Source organism: Cibotium barometz, chromosome 40 (assembly GCF_041138505.1).
Source record: "Cibotium barometz isolate CiBa-2024 chromosome 40, ASM4113850v1, whole genome shotgun sequence".
Taxonomy (NCBI): Eukaryota; Viridiplantae; Streptophyta; class Polypodiopsida; order Cyatheales; family Cibotiaceae; genus Cibotium; species Cibotium barometz.
The window spans coordinates 17576046-17599899 of record NC_141085.1 but is presented as its reverse complement, the minus strand read 5'-3'; the positions used below and the strand labels follow the sequence as shown (position 1 = coordinate 17599899).

The following is a 23854-nucleotide window of genomic DNA, read 5'->3' as shown; positions in this document are numbered from 1 at the left end:
GGAATGTTTGGTTCGAGTTTATCTCTCGTCGGAGTTTACTTTTATGACGCCCGAGACAATCAACTGGTATGGAGAGCTTGTTATTATGGCCACACAACCTGTACCATTGATCCCATTATCTCACACTGTGTGAGATAGTGTCGAGGCTCTCTTTTTACCCTTGTTTATGTCAGCCTTGTTTCGGTCATAATTTGGGGTGTTCTTAGCACGTCGAGTTGTGGTCCTTATGGGATACTACACCACGTTGGGCTGTATAATGGGTTTCCTTGTGACAAAGAAGTGGCATTAAACATTGTTGTTGGTTCGTGTAGAGATAGACGTAACATCGTATGTAGCTTTAAGTATTGGGAAGCATATGCATCACATGCATAGGCTCAGCCAATTTTTCTTTAGATACCCATGCTATGTGTATATCTATCTATCTATCTCCATTCTTAATGACATTCTGGCCCACCCCTTTCCCTATTGGGTTTCCTCCTTTGAAAAAAAAGGGAAAAGAAAAAAGGGGAAAAAAATGTTTTTTAAAAAAAGGGGCCCATTTTGATGGCGGACAACGATGCGGGCAGTGTGAAATCGCCCCTGCGTGGTTTGGGGGATCGGAACTGTCTTTCATTTCCCGATCAAAGCAGTTTGTCGAAGCAGCAGCCATGTCTGTGCAGGAGTACTTGGAGAAGCACAAGTTGTCTCAGCGAATCGAGGACGCAGTCAATGCAGCCGTCAGGGCCAAGGCGCCTGATCCTCTCATCTTCATCGTAATCTGCCCATATTTTACTTTCTTTCCCCCTGCTTTTCTGCTTTTGATTAGGGTTCCATGCTACCCATTATGCTGCATTATCACATATGGTGATTGATTTAGTTCAAACTAATCTACATACGAAAAAATATAAATAAATAACTATGTATGTATGTATATACATATATTTATTTTGTTTTGTTAAAAAAAAAAATTGGGGGGGATAAAATTTCCTCCCCACAACCTTTCCCTATAAGAGTTGTAATGTGCTCATATTTGTAACTGGCCCCATACTTATAACAAAGTATCTTTGAAGGCTCTGCCTTCTTCTTTTGTAGGGTCTGTATATCCATTGTGATGGATGAAGCTCTATTTGAAGAGTAGTACATCTTGACTGGATCGGTTACTCATGGACTTTGAATTGTCTACCAGAAAACGAATCTAGTGAAATGATCGTAGAGTAGAGGTTGGAGAATGGATTATTTTCACAAAATAGTGGCCTTAAATGTCCATGGGTGGTGGTTCTTCTCGATTCGGGTAATACTGAAGATATGGTCCCACCTGTATTAAAAGGGCTAGATTCTTACACAGATGTGAAATCTAGAGGGTGCTTTTTTAGGTGGTTCTTGACAAATGCATCATCCTGAGCATGGGTGCATGAGGCTGGAGTGACTCTGAGTTTTAGGGGGGCATGCTTGTGAGAGGAGACTTAGTGATTGGAGGCAATGGCCTAGGCTGGGAAACAACAGTGGTGAATGATGAAAGGAGCAGGTAATGAGACATTGGATAGGGGCAGATTTTAGCATGGAGCAATGGCCTAGGCTGGGAAACAATAGAGGTATACGATGAAAAGAGCAGGTTGTGGGACATTTGATAGGGGCAGATTTTAGCATGGAGCAGCAATGTGCAGGTTTGGATTTGATTGGTGGGCATTTGCCAGTCTTAGACTAGCTCTGGCTGGGTGCCCAGGGACCAGCTAGAGGCGAGGCTTGTGAAAGGGCCTAACCCCCTTATTTTGGCTCCCTACAACAGGCTTTAGGAGGTGGGGGAATTCCCTATTATATGCTCCCATTAACCCCTTATTTGAGCATTCAGCCGACTACATCTCCTTAGCCCCCTTGAGCAGCAGAACCAGCTCAGATCATCAGTCCAAAACCTGCCACAAAATGTGGAGATTTTCAGGACCTTCCATTCATGTTACATGGACACGGAAGATCATGTAATAAAGGCTTGCAATCAATTTGTGGTGTGTTAATTTTGAGAAGAGATTACACTGAACAGGGGCCCGACTCCAAATAATCAACTATAGGGGCCCCCATGGTGCACCTTGCGGTGTACTTGCATTATTGCTGGATTTGAAATGAATACAAAGATTGGGACCCGGATGTCTTTGAGTGTATATACTGGACCTTTTGCTGAACTGAGCGTGGGCTGAATTCTGGGCTGAACAGGAGGTGGAACTGCTCATTGGGGCTGGATCTGTGCATGAGCGGGCTGCCTGCTGAAATGGGGAGGTTCTAAACACAAACGCTTGTTCCTGGCTGGTTTGGGCTGCTTCTGAGATGTGGCAGTTGCTTGCTTGTAGATGCTTGACTTACAGTTGTGAGAAATCAGGAAGTGGGGAGGGGAACGGCCTTTTATGTATAGGTGCTAGGTGCACATAGAGCTGATCTCTCAACATTGGCGTGACAACGATGAAGTGTCACAGGTGCACAGAGCGAACACAAAGACCAGCGCACAAGATATGCTGCTTTATGCCCATGAACTTCACAAAAATGTACGACTGCTGCTCTACTTTGCTTTGTTGTGCACCACATACCCATATGATATAGACATCTTGTAGATCAAGAGGCTAAAACCAACTAGCATACACAGCTTTGGCCACCACAATAATAACACGTCACCACAGTAATTATGCGCCAACAGGCAATGAACAAAACCACCTTATGCGGTAGCCGTTGTAAACTCCGACATAAGGCAACAATAATTCAAATTGCGACTGACAAAATCGTGCTGCAGCACTAATGGAACCATGCACAGTTTTCTTCCTCACACAAAAAGCCCAAGCTCCTAGCCCAAGCCCACATAACATGGCTTTGATACCAATTGAAGGTTATTGGAGGAAGAGAAAGTGGGTATGGCGGCTTGAATAGGAAGGCAGCTATGGCTATGGAGTAGTAAATAGGGAGAGAGAGTTAGAGAGAGAACACAATGGTCAATAGAGAGTGTAGAACAAGACTCAATGATGTGATTATTCTATTACTTCAATTAAGTACAATGTTTTTATAGGTTTGGAGCCTATTGGTCTTCTGTGGTCGACACATTTAATTCTATGGCTGGAACTAGTGCGGAGATGAAGGATTTATCTTTGGAAGAGGACGACTACTTCGATGAAGATGAGGAAAGCGAGCAAGAAATACCTTCCGATATGCCAGAAGCTGAAGATGATGATGCCACCTACAAAGCAAAGATGCAAAGTTTGATGGAGGGATTAATGGAACTCGCGAAGAACTCATGTTTTCCACAAAACTTCAAAGCTGATTCTAAACCACGGAAGCAGGGGTCTGAGAAGAAAGCCAAGCCTCAACATTCGGCTTCCATCTACCCAAACTTTCAGCCATACCCCGATTCTTCTTCTTCTTTTCCCCCACCTACCCATGGAAACCCTTTTAATACTTCTCATCCTGGTTATTTTGGCGGAGGCTCTGACTTTCATTCCATGACGGGTGTACCCAACATGGGCATGACTGGGAGCTATGGTATGCAACCAGGTATGCATGGAGGTATGTATGGAGGTATGCTAGGAGGTATGTATGGAACTTATGGTGGTGGTGGCAGAAGTGCTTTTGGTATGCTTGGTATGGGAGGTGGTAAGATGGGCATGGGATCTAATGCGTAGGCAACTCTTTTCTCAAACCACATCCCTATGATAATCTTGTTCCGGGCGAGAAGCCAAAAGATCATAAAGAGGGTGGTGTTGCAGTAAAGTTTGATACTTTTAGTGGTGCAAAGTATCGTTTGAACTTTGAAGGCTCTCACCTTCATTCAACAGTTTGATGCAGCATTTTTTGGTTGTAACTTCACAGAAGCATCTAAGGTACGGAAGGCAACTTCTTTCCTAAAGGGAAATGCTCTTCAATGGTGGTCGACACTTCTTCATAAGGGAATAGCACCTAACACTTGGGTGGAGTTCAAGCAAATCTTCTCTTCTTTATGGTTGACACCGACTTTTGAGGTGGATGTTATGACAGCTTGGCATCGGTTAAATTCCAGAGATTGAAGCAATCTGGAAGAATATAACAAGGAATTTTGGGATGCTTTGCTACCGGTCACATCCTTTAGGCCCGTGTCACTGGTTGAGCAAGTAGAGACATATTGCTGTGGGCTACCCAAGGAGCTTCATGATTACTGCATTAAAACAAAGGTCATGAATATGACTCAGATGATAGAAAATGCTCAGACTGGATATGCCATGCTTACTGGTCATATGTTAGGATTCAAGGATCAACGTCTCTTCTCAAAGAAGGCATTTAACGAGGCAAAGGAGTCAAAGGACAACAAAGACACTGAACCACGAGAGAAGGGGCAATCCAAGAAGAGAAAATTTCAGCCCTTTGTTAGAAGTCATCTCCTGTCTTTATCAGACACCAGTGCCTCTGTTGTGGGTGTGCCTGCCCTGTATAGGTGTTTTATCATTTTTCCTCACTCCCCGTATTTTTTCCCATTTTTTTTCATTTTTTTCCATGATGTGGGTGGCTGCCACAGGCTGGCAGGAGCCTCTGATGCTGGCCGACTGCACTCATGTGTACCAGGAGCTGGCCGACTTCATCAGGAGGGGTCGTGGTTTTTTTCTCTGCTGGCCGACTGGATGTGCCCAGTCGTGAGGGCCACTAGTGCTGGCCGACTGCATGATGGGGCCATATAAATAGGTCCCATTGCCCCACGTACTCATTCAGTTATTTCTCGAGATCTTGTGTATAGAGAAGAGTTATACGCCTATCTGTCTCCTTCTCTTGTGCTGTCTATTTTCTTCACTCTACTTGCTCTTGTGGTCTCAAGTTTGCTTATCATTTCCGTTGCACACTTTTGACATGGTATCAGAGCCCTAGGCTCTTGATAGATCTTGGGAGTTTTCTGAGCAAGAGGGGGATAGTTACGTTGCTGATTGGTGGACTGTTTGGACTGTTCAGGAAGAGAAGTTGCAAGAGGAAGGCGGGCTAAAGTGCTGGACAGCCACTTGCAGGTTTAGAGTTTTTTTTTCCACCCACCCACCCTTTTTTAGTTACATCCCCGCGATGGCAAATTTGTTAGAGATGGCTGAGAAGCATGTGAAGATCCTGACACTCCCCATGTTCCAAGTGGACCGTCAGTTGGATAGGAACAACTACGGCATATGGAAGGTTATGATGGAATCTGTTCTGGAGTCTTACGACCTTGCTGATTTCGTCATTGTTGGGGTTCCACGGCCGGAAGTAGAGGAAGGGAAGTTACCGTCGATCTGAAAGGACCGGGAGGCTCAGACACAGATGTGGGATCGTGTCAACGCCAGGGTCCGTTCGTTTATCTTTCTCAACTGCACACCGCAGGTAATCAATCATGTAAAGCATATGATGCTGGCCAGAGGTATATGGCAACATTTGGCTTCTCTTTATAACAGGGTACCACCCATGAAGAGGATCTCCTTGGAAGTGCAGATGCGGGTTATGAACCTTGCAAAGTCATCGACGATGCGGGAGCACATTAAAAAGCTGCAGGCTCTTCAGCAGGAAGTTCTTCAGGCTGGGAAGGAGATATCGTCAGAGGACATGGCCATAACGTTGCTGTCGCACTTGCCCTCTCAGTACTCAGCATTTTACTCGTCTTTGATTACCAGTGGCAGGCTCAGCACCATCACGTGGGAGGAGCTTGTGCCCATGGTCTTGGACCAGGAGGAACGATTCACGAACCCTCCTCAGGGTGGAGGTTCGAAGGCCTTAACTAGCCAACGGTCGAAAGGCTGTAACACGGGCAAAGGGAAGGCTTCCTCGGAGAAGTCTTTTGAGAAGAAGTCCGATGCTGACTGCGAGAAACTAAAGGCAGAGAGGACCTGTAATGATTGTGGCGAGAAAGGTCACTATTGGAGGCAGTGTCCCAAGCAGAAGACCGAGAAGGGTGAAGATTCCTCAGCATCAATCATGAAAACCCCGGCTTTTGTGCACCTGGAGGTGATGGACACCGATGTTTCATTTTCTTCAGGTAGGGAGGAGATTGGAGGATTCTCCGCAATGGATACTCGGGAGTGGATTCTAGACAGTGGTGCTTCCAGGCACATGACTCCTTCCCGTTCAGATTTACAGGATCTCTGCAGGTATTCTGGTCACATTCGTACTGGGGATACATCCACTATCCCAGTTCACAGTGAGGGCAGGTTGGAGATAGTTCCCGATGGCAGAGGGGGAAAGCATTCCTCCCAGGTGTTGTATGTTCCGTCACTTGGTTTTCATCTGTTGTCAGTGCATCAGGTTTGCAAGACTGGCGTATGGGTGGAGTTTGATGAGCATTTTGTTGCTCTCCAGGACAAAGCAACAGGCCAGGTGGTTTGGGAAGGCGGAGTGGAGAATGGAGTTTACAAGCTTTCAGCACTCTCTCTCCCAGGTCCTCAGGTTTGTGTGGTAATGGCCACTTAAGTGTGGATACGTTGCAGGTACAGGCTTTCCGAGACCAGATGGTGGATAGCTTGCCAGTAGATGGCAGCAGTTGGCAGGAACTCTCTAGTACTGATGTTGGTAGTTCTTGTGTTCGTCAGTCAGAGGAAACTGAACAAGTCACTTATGTTCTGTTGTCTCGTAGTATTCGGGACAAAGAACCTCATGTAGATGAGGATGTTCTTGTTAGAAGTCATCTCGTGTCCAGTTTTATACACCAGGGCCTTTGTTGTGGGTGTGCCCGCCCTTATGAGGTGTTTTATCATTTTTCCCCACTCTCCGCATTTTTCCCCTATTTTTCCCATTTTTTTTGTGGCTTGGGAGGCAGTTCTGAGTTGGCAGGAGCACCAAGTAGCTGGCCGACTGACCCATCAGCAGACAAGTGACTGGCCGACTGCCCAACAGCAGTCGTGGACCTTTGTACTGCTGGCCGACTGGGCATATACAGTCGTGGGCTTCATTCAGTGCTGGTCGACTGATGCTACAGTCGTCGAGGCTTTTTCAGCAGGCCGACTGCCCATCTGGGGGCATATAAATAGGCCCCCAGCCCCCATACCACAATTGTATCATATCGGGATCTTCTTGTGTATATCAGAGTAGAGTTACACGCCTACATCTCTCTCTCTCTTGTGCTGTTTTTCTGCATGCGTTTTTTGCTCGTGTTCCCAGATCTGGTCATCATCTCCGCTGCGTATTCTGACATGGTATCAGAGCCTAGGCTCTAGATAGTTCTTGGGATTTGTGTGAGCAAGAGGGGGACTGTTGTGTTGCTGATTGGTGGACTGTTTTGGACTGTTCGGGAAGAGGAGAAGCAAGTGGATGGCGGGCTGATTTGCTGGACAGCCACTTGCAGGTATTAGTTCTTCTTTGTTCCCACCCACCCACCCTTTTCAGAGTACATCCCCGCAATGGCAGATCTGTTAGAGATGGCCGAGAGACATGTGAAGATCTCGACACTCCCCACGTTCCCGGTGGACCGTCAGTTGGACGGGAGCAACTACGGCATATGGAAGGTTATGATGGAATCTGTACTGGAGTCTTACGAGCTCACAGATTTCGTCGTTGTTGGTGTTCCACGGCCTGAAGTAGAGGAAGGGGAGTTACCGTCAACCCGAAAGGACCGGGAGGCTTAGACACAGATGTGGGATCGTGTCAACGCCAGGGTCCGTTCGTTTATCTTTCTCAACTGCACACCACAAGTGATCAATCATGTGAAGCACATGACGCTGGCGAGAGGCATATGGGAGCACTTGGCTTCTTTGTATAACAGGTATCACCCATGAAACGGATCTCCTTGGAAGTGCAGATGCGGGTTTTGAACCTTGCAAAGTCCTCGACGATGCGGAAACACATTAACAAGCTGCAAGCCCTTCAGCAGGAAGTCCTACAAGCTGGGAAAGAGATATCATCTGAAGACATGGCCATCACTTTGCTGTCCCACTTGCCTGGTTAGTATTCTGCTTTCTATTCCTCGTTGATTACGAGTGGCAGGCTCAGCACCATTACTTGGGAGGAGCTTGTGCCAATGGTCTTGGACCAGGAGGAACGATTCACGAACCCTCCTCAGGGTGAAGGTTCGGAGGCCTTAACTGGCCAATGGTCGAAAGGCCCCGTAACTCGGGAAAGGGAAGGCTTCATCCCACTATTGGAGGCAGTGTCCCAAGTGGAAGACCGAGAAGGGTGAAGACTCCTCAGCAACAATCATGAAGACTCCGGCTTTTGTGCACCTGGAGGTGATGGACACCGATGTTTCATTTTCCTCAGGCAGGGAGGAGATTGGAGGATTCTCTGCAACGGATACTCGGGAGTGGATTCTCGATAGTGGTGCTTCCAGGCACATGACTCCTTCCCGTTCCGGTTTACAGGATCTCTGCAGGCTTTCTGGTCATATTCTCACTGGGGATACGTCCACTATCCTAGTTCACAGTGAGGGCAGGATGGAGATAGTTCCCGATGGCAGAGGGGGGAAGCATTCCTCCCAGGTGTTGTATGTTCCGGCACTTGGTTTTCATCTGTTGTCAATGCATCAGGTTTGCAAGACTGGCGTACGGGTGGAGTTTGATGAGCATTTTGTTGCTCTTCGGGACAAAGCAACAGGCCAAGTGGTTTGGGAAGGTGGAGTGGAGAATGGAGTTTACAAGCTTTCAGCACTCTCTCTCCCAGGTCCTCAGGGTTGTGATGAGTGGCAGTTTGGTAATGGCCACTTGTGTGTGGATACGCTGCAGGTGCGGGCTTTCCGGGACCAGATGGTGGATAGCTTACCAGTAAATGGCAGCAGTTGGTAGGAACTTTCCAGTACTGAGGTTGGTGGTTCTTGTGTTCGTGAGTCAGAGGAAACTGAACAGGTCACTTATGCTCTGATGTCTCGTCGTGTTCGGGACAAAGAACCTCCAGTAGATGAGGATGTTCTTTCCACGGGGACCTTTCGGAAAGCCAGGCAGGTGGCAGGTGCTTACTTGCAGAAGGAGGTGGTTTCTCCAGGCTTTGTGGTTCCGGATTGACAGGTTTCAGAAGGCCTTGCGTGGTCTTTAGGAGGTTTCCAGGACTTGTTTGTGCACCGTAACAGGTGTTGATCCTTGTGAGCAGTGTGATGCCTCTTTGACCCAGAAGCTGTATGGTTCATTGATCTGGTTGATGGACACCAGATTGGACGGGAGCTTCCTGATGAGGCGGTTGAGCTCATGGTTGCAGATGTCTCTTTGGGAGGCAGGATTGCGTTTCCTGTGGTTTCGGCGGCATGCGAAGGATCATGGACTCTTTTACACAGGAGGGGGATTGCTGGATGGAGTCCGACTCCACGGTTGGAGTGACTCGGTTTGCGGAGGAGATCCGGACACGAGGGGATCTACTTCAAGCCTAGGAGCAGTTTTATGGAGCAGTAAGAAGTAGTCATCTTTTGCCTTGTCGAGCACAGAGGCAGAGTACCGGGCTGTTTGTGATGCTGCTTGTGAGGTGGTGCGGATGCAGAGGTTGCATTGCAGGTTTGGGCTCCACTGGAGGAACCCATGGTCATCCAGAGGCACTTTGTTCGTGAACAGATCATTGGTGATGACATCCTGCTAGAATTCTGTTCGACGGAAGAGTACGGTGGACCTCTTCACGAAGTCGCTCTCTCAGGATTTGCTCAAGCGGCACCCCAGCTCCATGTGGTTGGTTTCACAGCCAGGAGCTGAGAGGGGGTGTTAGAAGTCATCTCCTGTCCAGTTTTATACACCAGGGCCTTTGTTGTGGGTGTGCCCGCCCTTATGAGGTGTTTTATCATTTTTCCCCACTCTGCATTTTTCCCCTATTTTTCCCATTTTTTGTGTGGGTTGGGAGGCAGTTCTGAGTTGGCAGGAGCACCGAGTAGCTGGCCGACTGACCCATTAGCAGACAGGTGACTGGCCGACTGCCCAACAGCAGTCGTGGACCTCTGTACTGCTGGCCGACTGGGCATATACAGTCGTGGGCTTCATTCAGTGCTGGCCGACTGATGCTACAGTCGTGGAGGCTTTTTCAGCAGGTCGATTGCCCATCTGGGGGCATATAAATAGGCCCCCGGCCCCCATACCACAATTGTATCATATCGAGATCTTCTTGTGTATATCAGAGCAGAGTTACACGCCTACATCTCTCTCTCTCTTGTACTGTTTTTTTGCATGCGTTTTTTGCTCGTGTTCCCAGATCTGGTCATCATCTCCGTTGCGTATTCTGACAGTTCTTTCCACGGGGACCTTTCGGAAAGCCAAACAGGTGGCAGTTGATTACTTGCAGAAGGAGGTGCATACCCGAGGCTTTGTGGTTCCGGATTCAGAGGGGGTGGTTGACAGGTTTCAGAAGGCCTTGCATGGTCTTCACCAGGTTTCAGGACTTGGTTTTTCACCGTAACAGGTGTTGATCCTTGTGAGCAGTGTGATGCCTCTTTGACTTAGAAGCAGAATGGTTCATTGATCTTGTTGATAGACACTAGATTGGACGTGAGCTTCCTGATGAGGCTGTTGAGCTCATGGTTGCAGATGACTCTTTGGGAGGCAGGATTGCGTATCCTGTGGTTTCTGCGGCATGCGAAGAATCATGGACTCTTGTACACAGGAGGGGGATTGATTGATGGAGTCCGACTCCACGGTGGGAGTGACTCAGTTTGGGGAGGAGATCCGGACACGAGGAGATCTACTTCAGGCCCAGGAGCAGTTTTATGGAGCAGTAAGAGGCAGTCATCTTTTGCCTTGTCGACGACAGAGGCAGAGTACCAGGCTGCTTGTGATGCTGCTTGTGAGGTTGCAGAGGTTGCAGAGGTTGCATTGCAGGATTGGGCTTCCACTGGAGGAACCCATGTTCATCCAGAGGCACTTTGTTCGTGAACAGATCGTTGTTGATGGCATCTTGCTAGAGTTCTGTTCGACGGAGGACAGTACGGTGGACCTCTGCACGAAGTTGCTATCTCACGATTTGCTCAGGCGGCACCCCAGCTCCCTGTGGTTGGTTTCACAGCCAAGAGCTGAGAGGGGGTGTTAGAAGTCATCTGCTGTCTTTATCAGACACCAGGGCCTCTGTTGTGGGTGTGCCCGCCCTGTATAGGTGTTTTATCATTTTTCCTCACTCCCTGTATTTTTTCCCCATTTTTTTCCATGATGTGGGTGGCTGCCACCACAGGCTGGTAGGAGCCTCTGATGCTGGCCGACTGCACTCATGTGTACTAGGAGCTGGCCGACTTCATCAAGAGGGGTTGTGGTATTTTTCTCTGCTGGCCGACTGGATGTGCCCAGTCGTGAGGGCCACTAGTGCTGGCCGACTGCATGATGGGGCCATATAAATAGGCCCCATTGCCCCACATTGTACTCATTCAGATATTTCTCGGGATCTTGTATATAGAGAAGAGTTATACGCCTATCTCTCTCCTTCTCTTGTGCTGTCTATTTTCTGCACTCTACTTGCTCTTGTGGTCTCAAGTTTGGTTATCATTTCTGTTGCGCACTATTGACACCCTTACCTCAAAGAACGAATGAAGAAAAGAAATAACTTATAGCTGCTAACAAATGTTTCTCTTGTTTGGAGAAGAGGGACATCGGTACTATAGGTGTCCGAAGAGAGCACTTAAAAACGCAAATGACTCACAAGAAGAGCCTAAAGCAAAGAAACAGAAACCGTATGTTGGACTAGGAGCTGACTTGATAGGGTTGAAGCAAGGGAATGCATCTTCAGAGTTGTGTAAAGCATGGGGAAGACTTCGAGATCAGGAGGTTTTGATCTTTTTCGATCCTGGGGCTCGTGCAAACTTCATCACCCCCGAGCTTGCAGCAAAGTTGGGCATTAAACTAGAGGAGATGGGTGTGTTGCATGAGGCTACTTTGGCTTGTCCTAGACATTCGGTTGAGGTTACACCGATCATTGGGAAATTGCGTCTCAGTGTGCAGACTTACACGGACAGAGAGGATGATTTCTACATTCATGCAGGTGGAACTTGATGCCATCGAGAAGAACAGAACATGGGAGTTGGTACCGAGGCCGTCGAAACGGTCAATCATTGGTGTCAAATGGGTCTTTAAGACCAAATATGCGTCAGATGGGTCGGTGGACAAACACAAAGCCAGACTTGTGGCTAAAGGTTATGCTCAGCGGCTAGGCATCGACTAGGAGGATACCTTTGCATCGACAGCACGGATGACTACGATTCAGACCGTTCTTGCCCTTGCTTCTTCTTCTCGCCCTTGCGTTCCTTAATGGTGACCTGCAGGAGGAGGTGTATGTTGAGCAGCCTCCAGGATTTGTTGTTCCAGGATCAGAAGGGATGGTTTATAGGTTACGTAAGGCCTTGTATGGTCTTAAGCAGGCTCCCAGGGCTTGGAATCAGAAGATTGATTCCTTCTTTGTTTGGACTGGTTTTCAGAGACGGTTGCAGATCCCAACCTGTATCTCTTTCGGGAACGCGGCATGGTTACGATTATCATCCTTTATGTGGATGATCTCATTCTCACCGGCGGTCATATGGAGCACATTGGCGTGACGAAGGCTGCCTTGTCAAAGGAGTTTGAGATGACCGACCTAGGCTTACTCCACTTCTTCTTGGGATTGGAGATTTGGCAGACCCAGAGGGGTTTTTTTGTCTCTCAGCAGCGGTATGTTCATGAGTTGCTTGAGGCCTTTGGGATGGAGAACTGCAAGCCTATTACTTCGCCGATGGACCCAAACACAAAGTTAACTGTTAATGATCCTTGTGAGCCAGTTGATGCCCCGCAGTATCGGAAGTTGGTTGGGTCATTGATCTAGTTGCTGAACACCAGATTGGACTTGAGCTTCTCCGTGGGACTGTTGAGCTCTTTTATGCAGACTCCATTGAAGTCTGATTGGGACGCAGGATTGCAGATCTTGCGGTATCTGCAGAGTACGAAGGATCTAGGACTCTTTTACGCAGGAGGGGATGGAGTCAGACTCCAAGGTTGGAGTGACTCAGATTGGGGAGGAGCTCCAGACACGAGGAGATCTACTTTAGGTTACAGTTTTACCTTCGGCTCAGGAGCGGTTTCTTGGAGCAGTAAGAGGCAGCCAACTATTGCCCTATCTTCGACAGAGGCAGAGTACTGGGCTGCTTGTGGTGCTGCTTGCGAGGTTGTGTGGCTGCGGAGGATGCTAGGCGAGATTGGGTTTCCACAGAAGGAGCCCACAGTCATCCAGTGTGATAACCAGAGTTGTATAGCTATTGCTCGGAACCCGGTCTTCCATGCCCAGACCAAGCACATGGAGATACAATATCACTTTGTATGTGAGAAGATCTTGGTTGGTGACATCTTGCTCCTTTATTGTTCAACAAAGGACAATGCGGGGGACCTCTTAACGAAGTCTCTACCTCAGGCTACGCTCAGGCGGCACTCTAGCTCCCTAGGGTTGATTTCACAGCCAGGAGCTGAGAGGGGGTGTTAAAAGTCATCTCCTGTCTTTATCAGACACCAGGGCCTCTGTTGTGGGTGTGCCTGCCCTGTATAGGTGTTTTCTCATTTTTCCTCACTCCCCGTATTTTTTCCCCATTTTTCCGTGGTGTGGGTGGCTACCATTTGCTAGCAGGATCAACTGGAGCTGGCCGACCTTCTCTGTTGGGGTCGTGGATGTTTTTCTTGGCTGGCCGACTCGAAGGACCCAGTGTTAGAAGTCATCTCCTGTCTATTTGTATACACCAGGGCCTCTGTTGTGGGTGTGCCCGCCCGTATATCATTTTTCCACACTCCCCGTATTTTTTCCCTATTTTTCCCATTTTTTCCTAGTGGCTGGAGGGCTGCCAGGTGATGCCAGGACCACTCTGAGGCTGGCCGACTGCATCTGTAGCAGTCGTGGGCTATCTGAGTGCTGGCCGACTTGTTCTGAGCAGATGTGGGGCACCAGATGCTGGCCGACTGCTGTTTTTCAGCAGTCGTGGACATTTTGTGAGTCGTGGGCCTCTTCCAGAGCTGGCCGACTGCCCTCATGGGCTTGTATATATTCCCCCCCATCCTCCTCCACTTTCTCATTCAGTTATCTCCGGGATCTTGTGTATAGAGAAGAGTTTACACACATCTCTCAGTGTTTCTTGTGCTGATTATTTTCTGCAGTCTACTTGCTCTTGTCTACCCAAGTTTGGATATCATTTCCGCTGCATATTCTGACATGGTATCAGAGCCCTAGGCTCTAGCAGATCTTGGGCGTTTTTCTGAGCAAGAGGGGGAGCAACAGGTTGCTGATCGGTGGACTGTTTCGGGCTGAACGGGAAGTGAAGGTGCAAGAGGAAGGCGGGCAGAGGGGCTGGACAGCCACTTGCATATTTTTTGATTTTCAGATTTTTCCCACCCACCCACCCTTTCAGGTTACTCTCCGAGATGGCGGATTTACTCGAGATGGCAGAGAAGCACGTGAAGATTCCGACTCTTCCCACGTTCCCAGTGGATCGGCAGTTGGACGGGTCCAATTATGGCATCTGGAAGGTCATGATGGAGTCAGTTCTGGAGTCATATGGTCTTGCTGATTTTATTGTCAAAGGGGTGCCAAGGCCGGAAGCTGAGGAAGGGGAGGTTTTATCCGCGAGGAAGGACCGAGAGGCACAGGCACAAATGTGGGACCGTGTCAACGCCAGGGTCCGGTCATTTATATTCCTCAATTGCACACCATAGGTGATCAACCATGTGAAGCACATGACGCTGGCACGAGGCATATGGGAGCACTTGGCTTCTTTGTACAACAGGGTATCACCCATGAAGCGGATATCCTTGGAAGTGCAGATGCGGGTTATGAACCCTGCAAAGTCTTCGACGATGCGGGAACACATTAACAAGCTGCAGGCCCTTCAGCAGGAAGTCCTTCAAGCTGGGAAAGAGATATCGTCCGAAGATATGGCCATCACGTTACTTTCCCACTTGCCTGGTCAGTATTCTGCTTTCTATTCCTCGTTGATCACGAGTGGCAGGCTCAGCACCATTACTTGGGAGGAGCTTGTGCCAATGGTCTTGGACCAGGAGGAACGTTTCACGAACCCTCCTCACGGCGGAGGTTCGGAGGCCTTAACTGGCCAACGGTCGAAAGGCCGTAATACCAACAAGGGCAAAGGGAAGGCTTCATCAGATAAGTCTTCCGAGAAGAAGCCTGATCCAGAACGAGAGAAGCTGAAGGCCGAAAGATCGTGTAATGATTGTGGCGAGAAAGGCCACTACTGGAGGAAGTGCCCTAAGCGGATAGGGAAGAGTGCTGAGTCCTCAGCCTCAGCTGCGAAGACTCCGGCATTTGTGCACTTGGAGATGGTGGACTCCGATGATTCATCGTCTTCGAGCGAGGAGGCAGTTGGCTTCACCGCAAAGGATACTCGGGAATGGATTCTCGACAGTGGTGCTTCCAGGCACATGACTCCATCCCGTGACTTCTTCCTGGATCTGAAGCGGCAGTCAGGTCGTATCTTTATTGGTGATAATTCCACTATTCCGATTCATAGTGAGGGCCGGATGGAGATCATTCCCGACGGCAAGGGGGGCAAGCATGCTTCCCGTGTTCTTTATGTCCCTGCTCTGGGCTTTCATCTTTTGTCAGTGCATGAGGTATGCAAGACTGGCTTTCGGGTGGAATTTGAGGAGCATTCAGTTGCTCTAAGGGACCGTGAGACAGGCAAAGTTGTTTGGGAAGGCGGTGTGGAGAACGGTATCTACAAACTCTCTGCACTCTCCTCACTCACAGGCTCTCAGGTCGGAGACTTGTGGCACTTTCGTTTTGGCCACTTGAATGTGGATGCTTTGCGGCGCGCCTTCCGGGACCAGATGGTGGTTGGCTTGCCAGATGTTGGTAGTAGGCAAGGACGCTGCAGTTCTTGCATACGTGGTAAGCAGCACAGGGAATCCTTTCCGAAGCAGGCTTCCAGGCGGGCTTCGAAACCTTTGGAGTTGATTCACACTGACTTGTGTGGACCACAGCAGATACCATCCTTGGGAGGATCTCTCTACTTCATGCTGCTTGTTGATGATTGTACCAGATTCACGTGGGTCTACTTTCTTTCACAGAAGGACCAGGCTTTTGCTCGGTTCAAGGATTGGCACGTGATGGTGGAGAAAGAGTCTGGATTTCAGGTCGAGACTCTCAGGGCTGACAAAGGAGGGGAATTCTCCTCGACTGTATTCTTTCGGTTTTGTGCAGATCATGGCATCAAGAGGGAATTGGCCAATACCGGATCGCCTTCGGAGAATGGAGTTGTTGAACGTAAGAACAGGACTGTGGTGGAGATGGCGAGGACCATGCTGGAGCATCGAGATCTTCCTCGTCCATTGTGGGGTGAGGCTGTGGCGACAGCTGTCCATACCATTAACCGCTCTCCGACGACTTCTGTACCCCATATGACTTCATTTGAGGCATATTTTGGCAGGAAACCCGATGTCTCGCACTTCCGTGTCTTTGGGAGTGACGCGTATGTACATATTCCGAAGAAGCAGAGGGGGAAGCTTGACTCCAAGTCCCGCAAGCTGGTATTTGTGGGGTATAACTCTCTTTCCAAGGGATACAGGTTGTATGATCCAGAGAGGAACGAGATTGTTGTCAGCCGGGATGTGGTCTTTGACGAGCATGTTCCAGCATCCACTGTCGAGGAGCCGCCACTTCTTGGAGATCCAGAGTCTGATGATGATTCCCAGTCTATCACTCCAGTTGATCCACCTCAGTCATCACAGGAGGTTGAGCCCGCAGCTGGAGTTGAGCCCCCGCGACCACAGGAGGCTCCACGATCTGTTCGAGTACCTAGGTGGTTGATGGACACCCTTCGGGAGTCAGGTGTCACGGAGCTACCCTCCGAGTGGACCACAGAGGACGGCCCTCGAAGATCACATCGAGTTCGAGATAGAAGCAACACGGCGGAGCTTCTTCAGGTGAACTATGCTCTTATGTCTCGTATCATGCGGGATAAAGAGCCCACTTCCGTAAAGGAAGCCCTTTCACAGGATACTTGGAGGGAAGCCATGCAGGTGGAACTTGACGCCATCGAGAAGAACAACACTTGGGAGTTGGTACCGAGGCCGTCGAAGCGGTCAGTCATTGGTGTCAAATGGGTCTTTAAGACCAAGTACGCGGCTGATGGGTCGGTGGACAAACACAAAGCCAGGCTCGTGGCTAAGGGTTATGCTCAGCGGCCAGGCATCGACTACGAGGATACCTTTGCACTGACAGCGCGGATGACCACGATTCGGACCGTTCTTGCCCTTGCTTCTTCTCAGAGGTGGCCCGTGTACCAGATGGATGTAAAATCGGCGTTCCTTAATGGTGACCTGCAGGAGGAGGTGTACGTTGAGCAGCCTCCAGGCTTCATTGTTCCAGGATCGGAAGGGATGGTTTACAGGTTACGTAAGGCCTTGTATGGTCTTAAGCAGGCTCCGCGGGCTTGGAATCAGAAGATTGATTCCTTCTTTATTCGGACTGGATTCCAGAGATCGGTTGCAGATCCGAACCTGTATCTCTTTCGGGAACGCGGCATGGTCACACTCATCATCCTTTATGTGGATGATCTCATTCTCACCGGCGGTCATGTGGAGCACATCGGAGTGACGAAGGCTGCCTTGTCACAGGAGTTTGAGATGACCGACTTAGGCTTACTCCACTTCTTCTTGGGATTGGAGATCTGGCAGACCCAGAGGGGGTTTTTCGTCTCTCAGCAGCGGTATGTTCATGAGTTGCTTGAGGCCTTTGGGATGGAGAACTGCAAGCCTATTACTTCGCCGATGGACCCGAACACAAAGTTAACCGTTACAGATCCTTGTGAGCCAGTTGATGCCTCGCAGTACCGGAAGCTGGTTGGTTCATTGATCTGGTTGCTGAACACCAGATTAGACTTGAGCTTCTCCGTGGGGCTGTTGAGCTCTTTTATGCAGACGCCATTGAAGACTCATTGGGACGCAGGATTGCGAATCTTGCGGTATCTGCAGAGTACGAAGGATCTGGGACTCTTTTACACAGGAGGGAATGGAGTCAAGCTCCAAGGTTGGAGTGACTCAGATTGGGGAGGAGATCCAGACACGAGGAGATCTACTTCAGGATACACTTTTACCCTCGGCTCAGGAGCGGTTTCGTGGAGCAGCAAGAAGCAGCCGACTATTGCCCTTTCTTCGACAGAGGCAGAGTATCGGGCTGCTTGTGGTGCTGCTTGTGAGGTTGTATGGCTGCGGAGGCTGCTTGGCGAGATGGGGTTTCCACAGAGGGAGCCCACAGTCATCCAGTGTGATAACCAGAGTTGTATAGCTATTGCTCGGAACCTGGTTTTCCATGCCCGGACCAAGCATATAGAGATACAGTATCACTTTGTTCGTGAGAAGATCTTGGCGGGTGACATCTTGCTACTTTATTGTTCGACGGAGGACAATGCGGCGGACCTCTTCACGAAGTCTCTACCTCAGGCTACGCTCAGGCGGCACTCCAGCTCCCTGGGGTTGGTTACACAGCCAGGAGCTGAGAGGGGGTGTTAGAAGTCATCTCCTGTCTATTTGTATACACCAGGGCCTCTGTTGTGGGTGTGCCCGCCCGTATATCATTTTTCCACACTCCCCATATTTTTTCCCTATTTTTCCCATTTTTTCCTAGTGGCTGGAGGGCTGCCAGGTGATGCCAGGACCACTCTGAGGCTGGCCGACTGCATCTGTAGCAGTCGTGGGCTATCTGAGTGCTGGCCGACTTGTTCTGAGCAGATGTGGGGCACCAGATGCTGGTCGACTGCTGTTTTTCAGCAGTCGTGGACATTTTTTGAGTCGTGGGCCTCTTCCAGAGCTGGCCGACTGCCCTCATGGGCTTGTATATATTCCCCCCCATCCTCCTCCACTTTCTCATTCAGTTATCTCCGGGATCTTGTGTATAGAGAAGAGTTTACACACATCTCTCAGTGTTTCTTGTGCTGATTATTTTCTGCAGTCTACTTGCTCTTGTCTACCCAAGTTTGGATATCATTTCCGCTGCATATTCTGACACCCAGTCGTGAGGCTGGCGGCGCATCCCTACACTGGCCGACTGCAGTTATGGGGCCATATTCCCAATCTTTTCCCGAAGTCCCTCTGTCATCCATCCATCCCTGGCAACCCTTTTCTCTGAAAACCCGGCTCCAAAACCACTCTGCCTCTGAATAAGATCTATGCATCTGTTCCATCTAGTCCCCAATCCATTCTTGCCCTGACTCTGAACACTGTCTTGGTCTTCATTCGTGAGAAATGAGTCTAGCACTCTCACATCTCCCCTTGGAGGATAATCCTCCCTTGGGACCGTTGCTCGAGAACCTATCTGGCTCATAGGACTACCATCCCCTCTGGCTTTGTGGAACACCACCAACAAACCTCCTGGGAGCTCTTCCCGATTTTGTGTTCCTTGCCTTGGGCTTCGTATCCGTGTACTTTCCTGTACCTTGGACCTGTACACCATCATATGGGACTGAATCAGTGTTTAGCTTTGCTGAGCCTGATGCTCTGATACCAATGTAACACGTGGAAGCTCTGGGGGTCTTCTTTCAGCCCTAAACACTACTGGAAACATGCTGATGCATAACGCAGACATGAAGAGAGAGTAGAGAGAGAGAGAGAGATATAGTTGGAAGTTCAGTATATTTCATATGGTACAAAAAGGTACTCAGTCCACAGCCCTAGGCTGCCTTGTAAAAAGGGTGAACATCACCTAAATCTGCCCTACTCTAAGGACCCTAAGGACCCATTCCATAAAGGAATGAATGAATACAACAATGAGCAGCTTATGCTATATATAGGCTCTTGACCAATGGATGAGCTGGCTGATTGCTGTTGGACTCCAATAAACGCTGTCGGACTCCAATAAACGCTGGTCGGGCTGCGCCTTCTTGTTTGGTCATGATGCGCCTGCAGCCTGCCTTGTTCTGGTATAGCCGACCCTTGCTGTCTTGCAGCCGACTGAGCCCTCCAAGTCCTCCAAGTCCTGCTCCAAGTCCAACCTACTGCCTCATCTGCACCTTGTGCTCCAAATCCTAGCTCTAATCTGTTTTTCTTGGCTGCCCCTTCTGGATTAGCTCTGGGAATGTACATGGGCAAGCATGCACATGACATTATATTTGGAGAAGTGATAGAAACTGAGTTCGATGGTTTATCTATAAAGATCTGTTTCCTAAGGCGACATATCTTTATGCATGAACTTGCATCTCCTCTTGGGTTTTGATGACATGCATGGGATTGTTATAGCACATGGTTTAGGCTATGCGTGATGGAGTTGATGATTTGAAGTTTTGCGAGTAGACCCTCATGGAGTTAAGATTGCATTTTGGTTTTTGTGAAGAGTGGGAAATAACTTGAATTTTCCATTGGTATATGTTAAAGGGACTTGAAGAATCATAGGAAAGGGAAGGTTGGTTGATACATAAGGGGGAGGGAAGGCAGGGGACCTGAAGTGAAGAGGGGGAGGGGATACAAGTGCCCAAGGCTTCTGGTGACAGCTGGCCACGAAATGGAGAAATAAAGAAAAAAGAAGAAAGGGGGGGTGGGGTGTGTGTGTCTCCCATTCTTTGGAAGAAACCCCAGGATTTAAGCAGGGGGTCCTCTTGACAATGATGCATTTGATCTTTGTTAGTCTTTTTTTTTTGCAAACTCAATGATTTCTATAGTTACCCAAAAGTATGTTCGGCGGCCGATGCTGGGTTTCAGTCTGATCATATGAAGAGAGCCACATCATCAAAGATCACAAAGGTTTTTGCCCGTCAAATACTAGACAGTCGAGGCAATCCAACAGTGGAAGTTGATCTTCACACAAGTAAGGGATGGTTTCGGGCTGCAGTACCTAGTGGGGCTTCAACTGGAGTGTAAGTGTATTCTGTTTGCCTTCGTTATGGTTCCGTGACTCTTCTAATGGAACTGTTGATAGTTGATGCAGCTAACAAACACAGCTATTCATGTGGTATGTATGTAGATATGAAGCCGTCGAGTTGCGTGATGGTGATAAAAGTAAATATCTAGGAAAAAGTGTACACAAAGCTGTTGCTAATGTAAATGAAAAGATTGCACTTGCCTTGGTTGGGATGGACCCAACACAACAGGCACAGATTGACAAGTCAATGATTGATTTGGACAAGACCGAGAATAAGGTTTGTGTCCTCCCACCCCCACCCCTGCCCCCACCCAAACCGCCCCTCCCCCCTCCCCTTATTCTTTCTTTCCAAAAGATGTTTACTGGTTTCTCTCTCTATCGCATGTTTTTGGATTTCTTATGTTATCATTGAGATTTTGTTAGACATTCCTATATAAGGTTCTAAAGCTCTCATTTCTGGTGGGAATAGGGTAATCTTGGTGCAAATGCAATTCTGGCGGTTTCTATGGCTGTTTGCAAAGCAGGAGCTGCTGAGAAAGAGGTTTGAATCGGTAACTTGGGTTCTCTTTTACGAAACATGCAGTATGTTTTAGAAGCTCTTTGTGTTTGTTTTGATTAGTTTTTCAGAAGCTCATTGTGTTAGTTTGTGCACGTGAATCATGTGCATTGTACATTTCCATGTGAAGTGAGGTGTGTAAACTCTTTTTAGAATCACGTCGACTGAGGATATTTGACCTGAATATGGAAAACTTGAATGGCCAAAGACCTTGAAGGCTTGAAAGTTAAGGTCAGGGTGGTTTGAAGGGCTGGAGCTTTCCTCTAAACTGTTGAACTGCCAGTTGGATGGTCAGCGGCCTCCAGCAAGAGAGTTAGACCAGCCTGTGGAGCGACCAGCATTCTCTAAGTGTTTCTGTGCAAGTTGTTGTCACTTCGCTTTCTGCCGTAGGTTGTATCTCATGGATTGTTGTTGAGCTGTTCATGCTGCTTCTATATCATTTTATTTTGTCATAGATTTTTTCTTGAAATCTTTTTAAAGGAAAAAGGTGAGAATACAAAGCCTTGTTCCTCCTTGGTTCTAGAAATGCAGTCTTACAGATGGCATGGCTGATAAAAATACTGTGTTTGCAGGTTCCTTTGTACCAACACATTGCAGATCTTGCAGGAAATGCAAGGTTTGTCTTGCCTGTGCCTGCTTTCAACATCATAAATGGTGGAAGTCATGCTGGAAACAAGCTAGCCATGCAGGTACATTTATGTGGTTTTTTTTCTGTGTCTTCATTTATTACCATATAAGGGTGGTGCAGCCCATCTTAAGCTAGCAACTTAACTTTTTCTAGAGTAAGATCCTTATAGAAAGGACATAAGTTGCAGCCAATTACACACCCTCTACATAGAGAAGAGGACTGAGATAAGGGGGCTTTCCCCCACAGCTGGCGGAGACTATATATCCTTGGGGGTGGGAAGCCACGTGTGGGGCCTGTACACCATCTGGGGGGCTAGGTGTGCACAAGGATGGGTTTGGGGAAAGATGTTATTTGGGTTTTCTTATTGATCACTGGTCATGGAAGCCGGAGAGTTCAGAGCTTTGTTCTCTCGAGCATGATGGCAGCAGAGAGAGCTTCCCTATGTGGGAGATGAATGTGCATTTCCAAGCGCCGGGGGCCTAGCCATACGCATCAGCAGCAGTTCCTAATTTTGTGTCTACACGGGCTCATGCTTCTAAGAAAGGGCCGGACAATTCTGAGGACGAAGTAATGCAACACCTTGGGGTGGAGTTGTTTGCTGCCTTGGATGCACGCATGAAGCAGCTGGACGAGCTTCCCTCCTGGTTTGGCAGTCATCATTTGGAACTTGCAGCAGGTCAGCAGGAGAGATGCCATTTGTGTCGCTGATGGTCTCCTTCACCGAGTCCCTCTCCACCTGATGTTCTAGATGGTTCTCGTGCACCTTCATCGGGTTGACAATGGGGCACTGCTGGTTTATCGGGTTCTACAGCCATGCCTCGTGAGGCTCTTGAAGCTTTTGAAGCCTCCCAAGTTCAAGGGGAAGATGGATGATGAAGTCGTCGCCAAGTGTACCTGGCTGCCATGCTGGTGGCATGTCTCGTGCATCACCCATGTGGACATGCATTTTACTTTTAGCTGCCTTCTATGGCCTGTTTGGGGCTATTTTGGCAGCCAAATAGGTGCCCGGAGGTGCCTAGTAGTATGTGCACCGATAGTTGGGACACAAGTTGGGCACAATGTGAACACAAGAAATGACCATTTGGACAACTTTTTGGTCATAAAAGGGCTGGCCGACCAACCAGCATCATGGCACCCTATAAAAGGGTAGTTTAGAGTTTATTTTAGGCATCTCATATCATCACCTGTTGCACACACATACAGGGTGAATACAATTGTCTGTTGTAGTCTTCAGCCCTTAATGCAGGCAGGATCTTGAGGTCAGCAAGTTATCTATGCATTAGTAGATAGGTATGCATAATAAGAATCTCATCCAAGATCCAAGTTCATCAATGTAAATACTCATGTTTTGCAATACACAATAGATTAGATCTATCTCTCCTTCTCTATTGTGTTTTGCTAAGTTTTGATCAACATTAAACTCATGTGCTTAGCGTTAATCTATGTTTAAGTCTTTCCATTGTGTCACGGATGCATGCTTCTATAGGAAAGACCCCATTTGAGATCATGTATGACAAAGTGGTATTGCCACCCATCCTTTGTAGAGTGGATGAGATCTTTGCCGCCGATGAATTCGTGCGTTTGCACAGTGCGGACAGTCATTGAGCGTTCTCAAGAGAAGTGTACAAAGGATAAGCATAGAAGGCAATTGGACATTAAAGAAAATGATTGGGTATTACTGAAATTCGAGAAAGCCAGACTTCAAAAGAGGCTTGGAAAAGAGGTTATGTGCCCTAAACTCTCTACCAGGTACTATGGACCATTCAAAGTCATTGAGCATATCAATGAAGTGGCTTTTCGGTTAGTTTGCTGAATCATTGGAGGATACACAATGTGTTTCATGTAAGTCTCTTGCCCAAATATGTGGGGCGGGAGCCTAGAGAGCCGGTTATGGAAGATCCACCTGAAGTGGATGAGCTGGAAGAGGTGTTACAACCAGAGTAGATTGTGTTTCACAAGGAGCGTAAGCTTGCAGGTGACAAACT

At 48.4% G+C, this 23854-nt stretch overlaps 1 protein-coding gene across 2 annotated transcripts in view; it reads left to right on the top strand.

The window, feature by feature from the left end:
* Nucleotides 1-549: 549 nt before the first annotated feature.
* The window catches only part of ENOC (cytosolic enolase), a 77828-nt gene continuing 54523 nt past the window's right edge, over nucleotides 550-23854 (top strand). For both annotated transcript variants that reach the window (XR_015262797.1, XM_086779344.1), the window contains exons 1-5: nucleotides 550-752; nucleotides 20526-20680; nucleotides 20788-20962; nucleotides 21155-21226; nucleotides 21814-21930. Coding sequence is in view for 1 of the 2 variants with exons in the window: in XM_086779344.1 (XP_086635470.1) it covers nucleotides 648-752; nucleotides 20526-20680; nucleotides 20788-20962; nucleotides 21155-21226; nucleotides 21814-21930 (624 nt within the window). In the remaining variant the exon portion in view is untranslated. The remainder of the gene's footprint in view (nucleotides 753-20525; nucleotides 20681-20787; nucleotides 20963-21154; nucleotides 21227-21813; nucleotides 21931-23854) is intronic.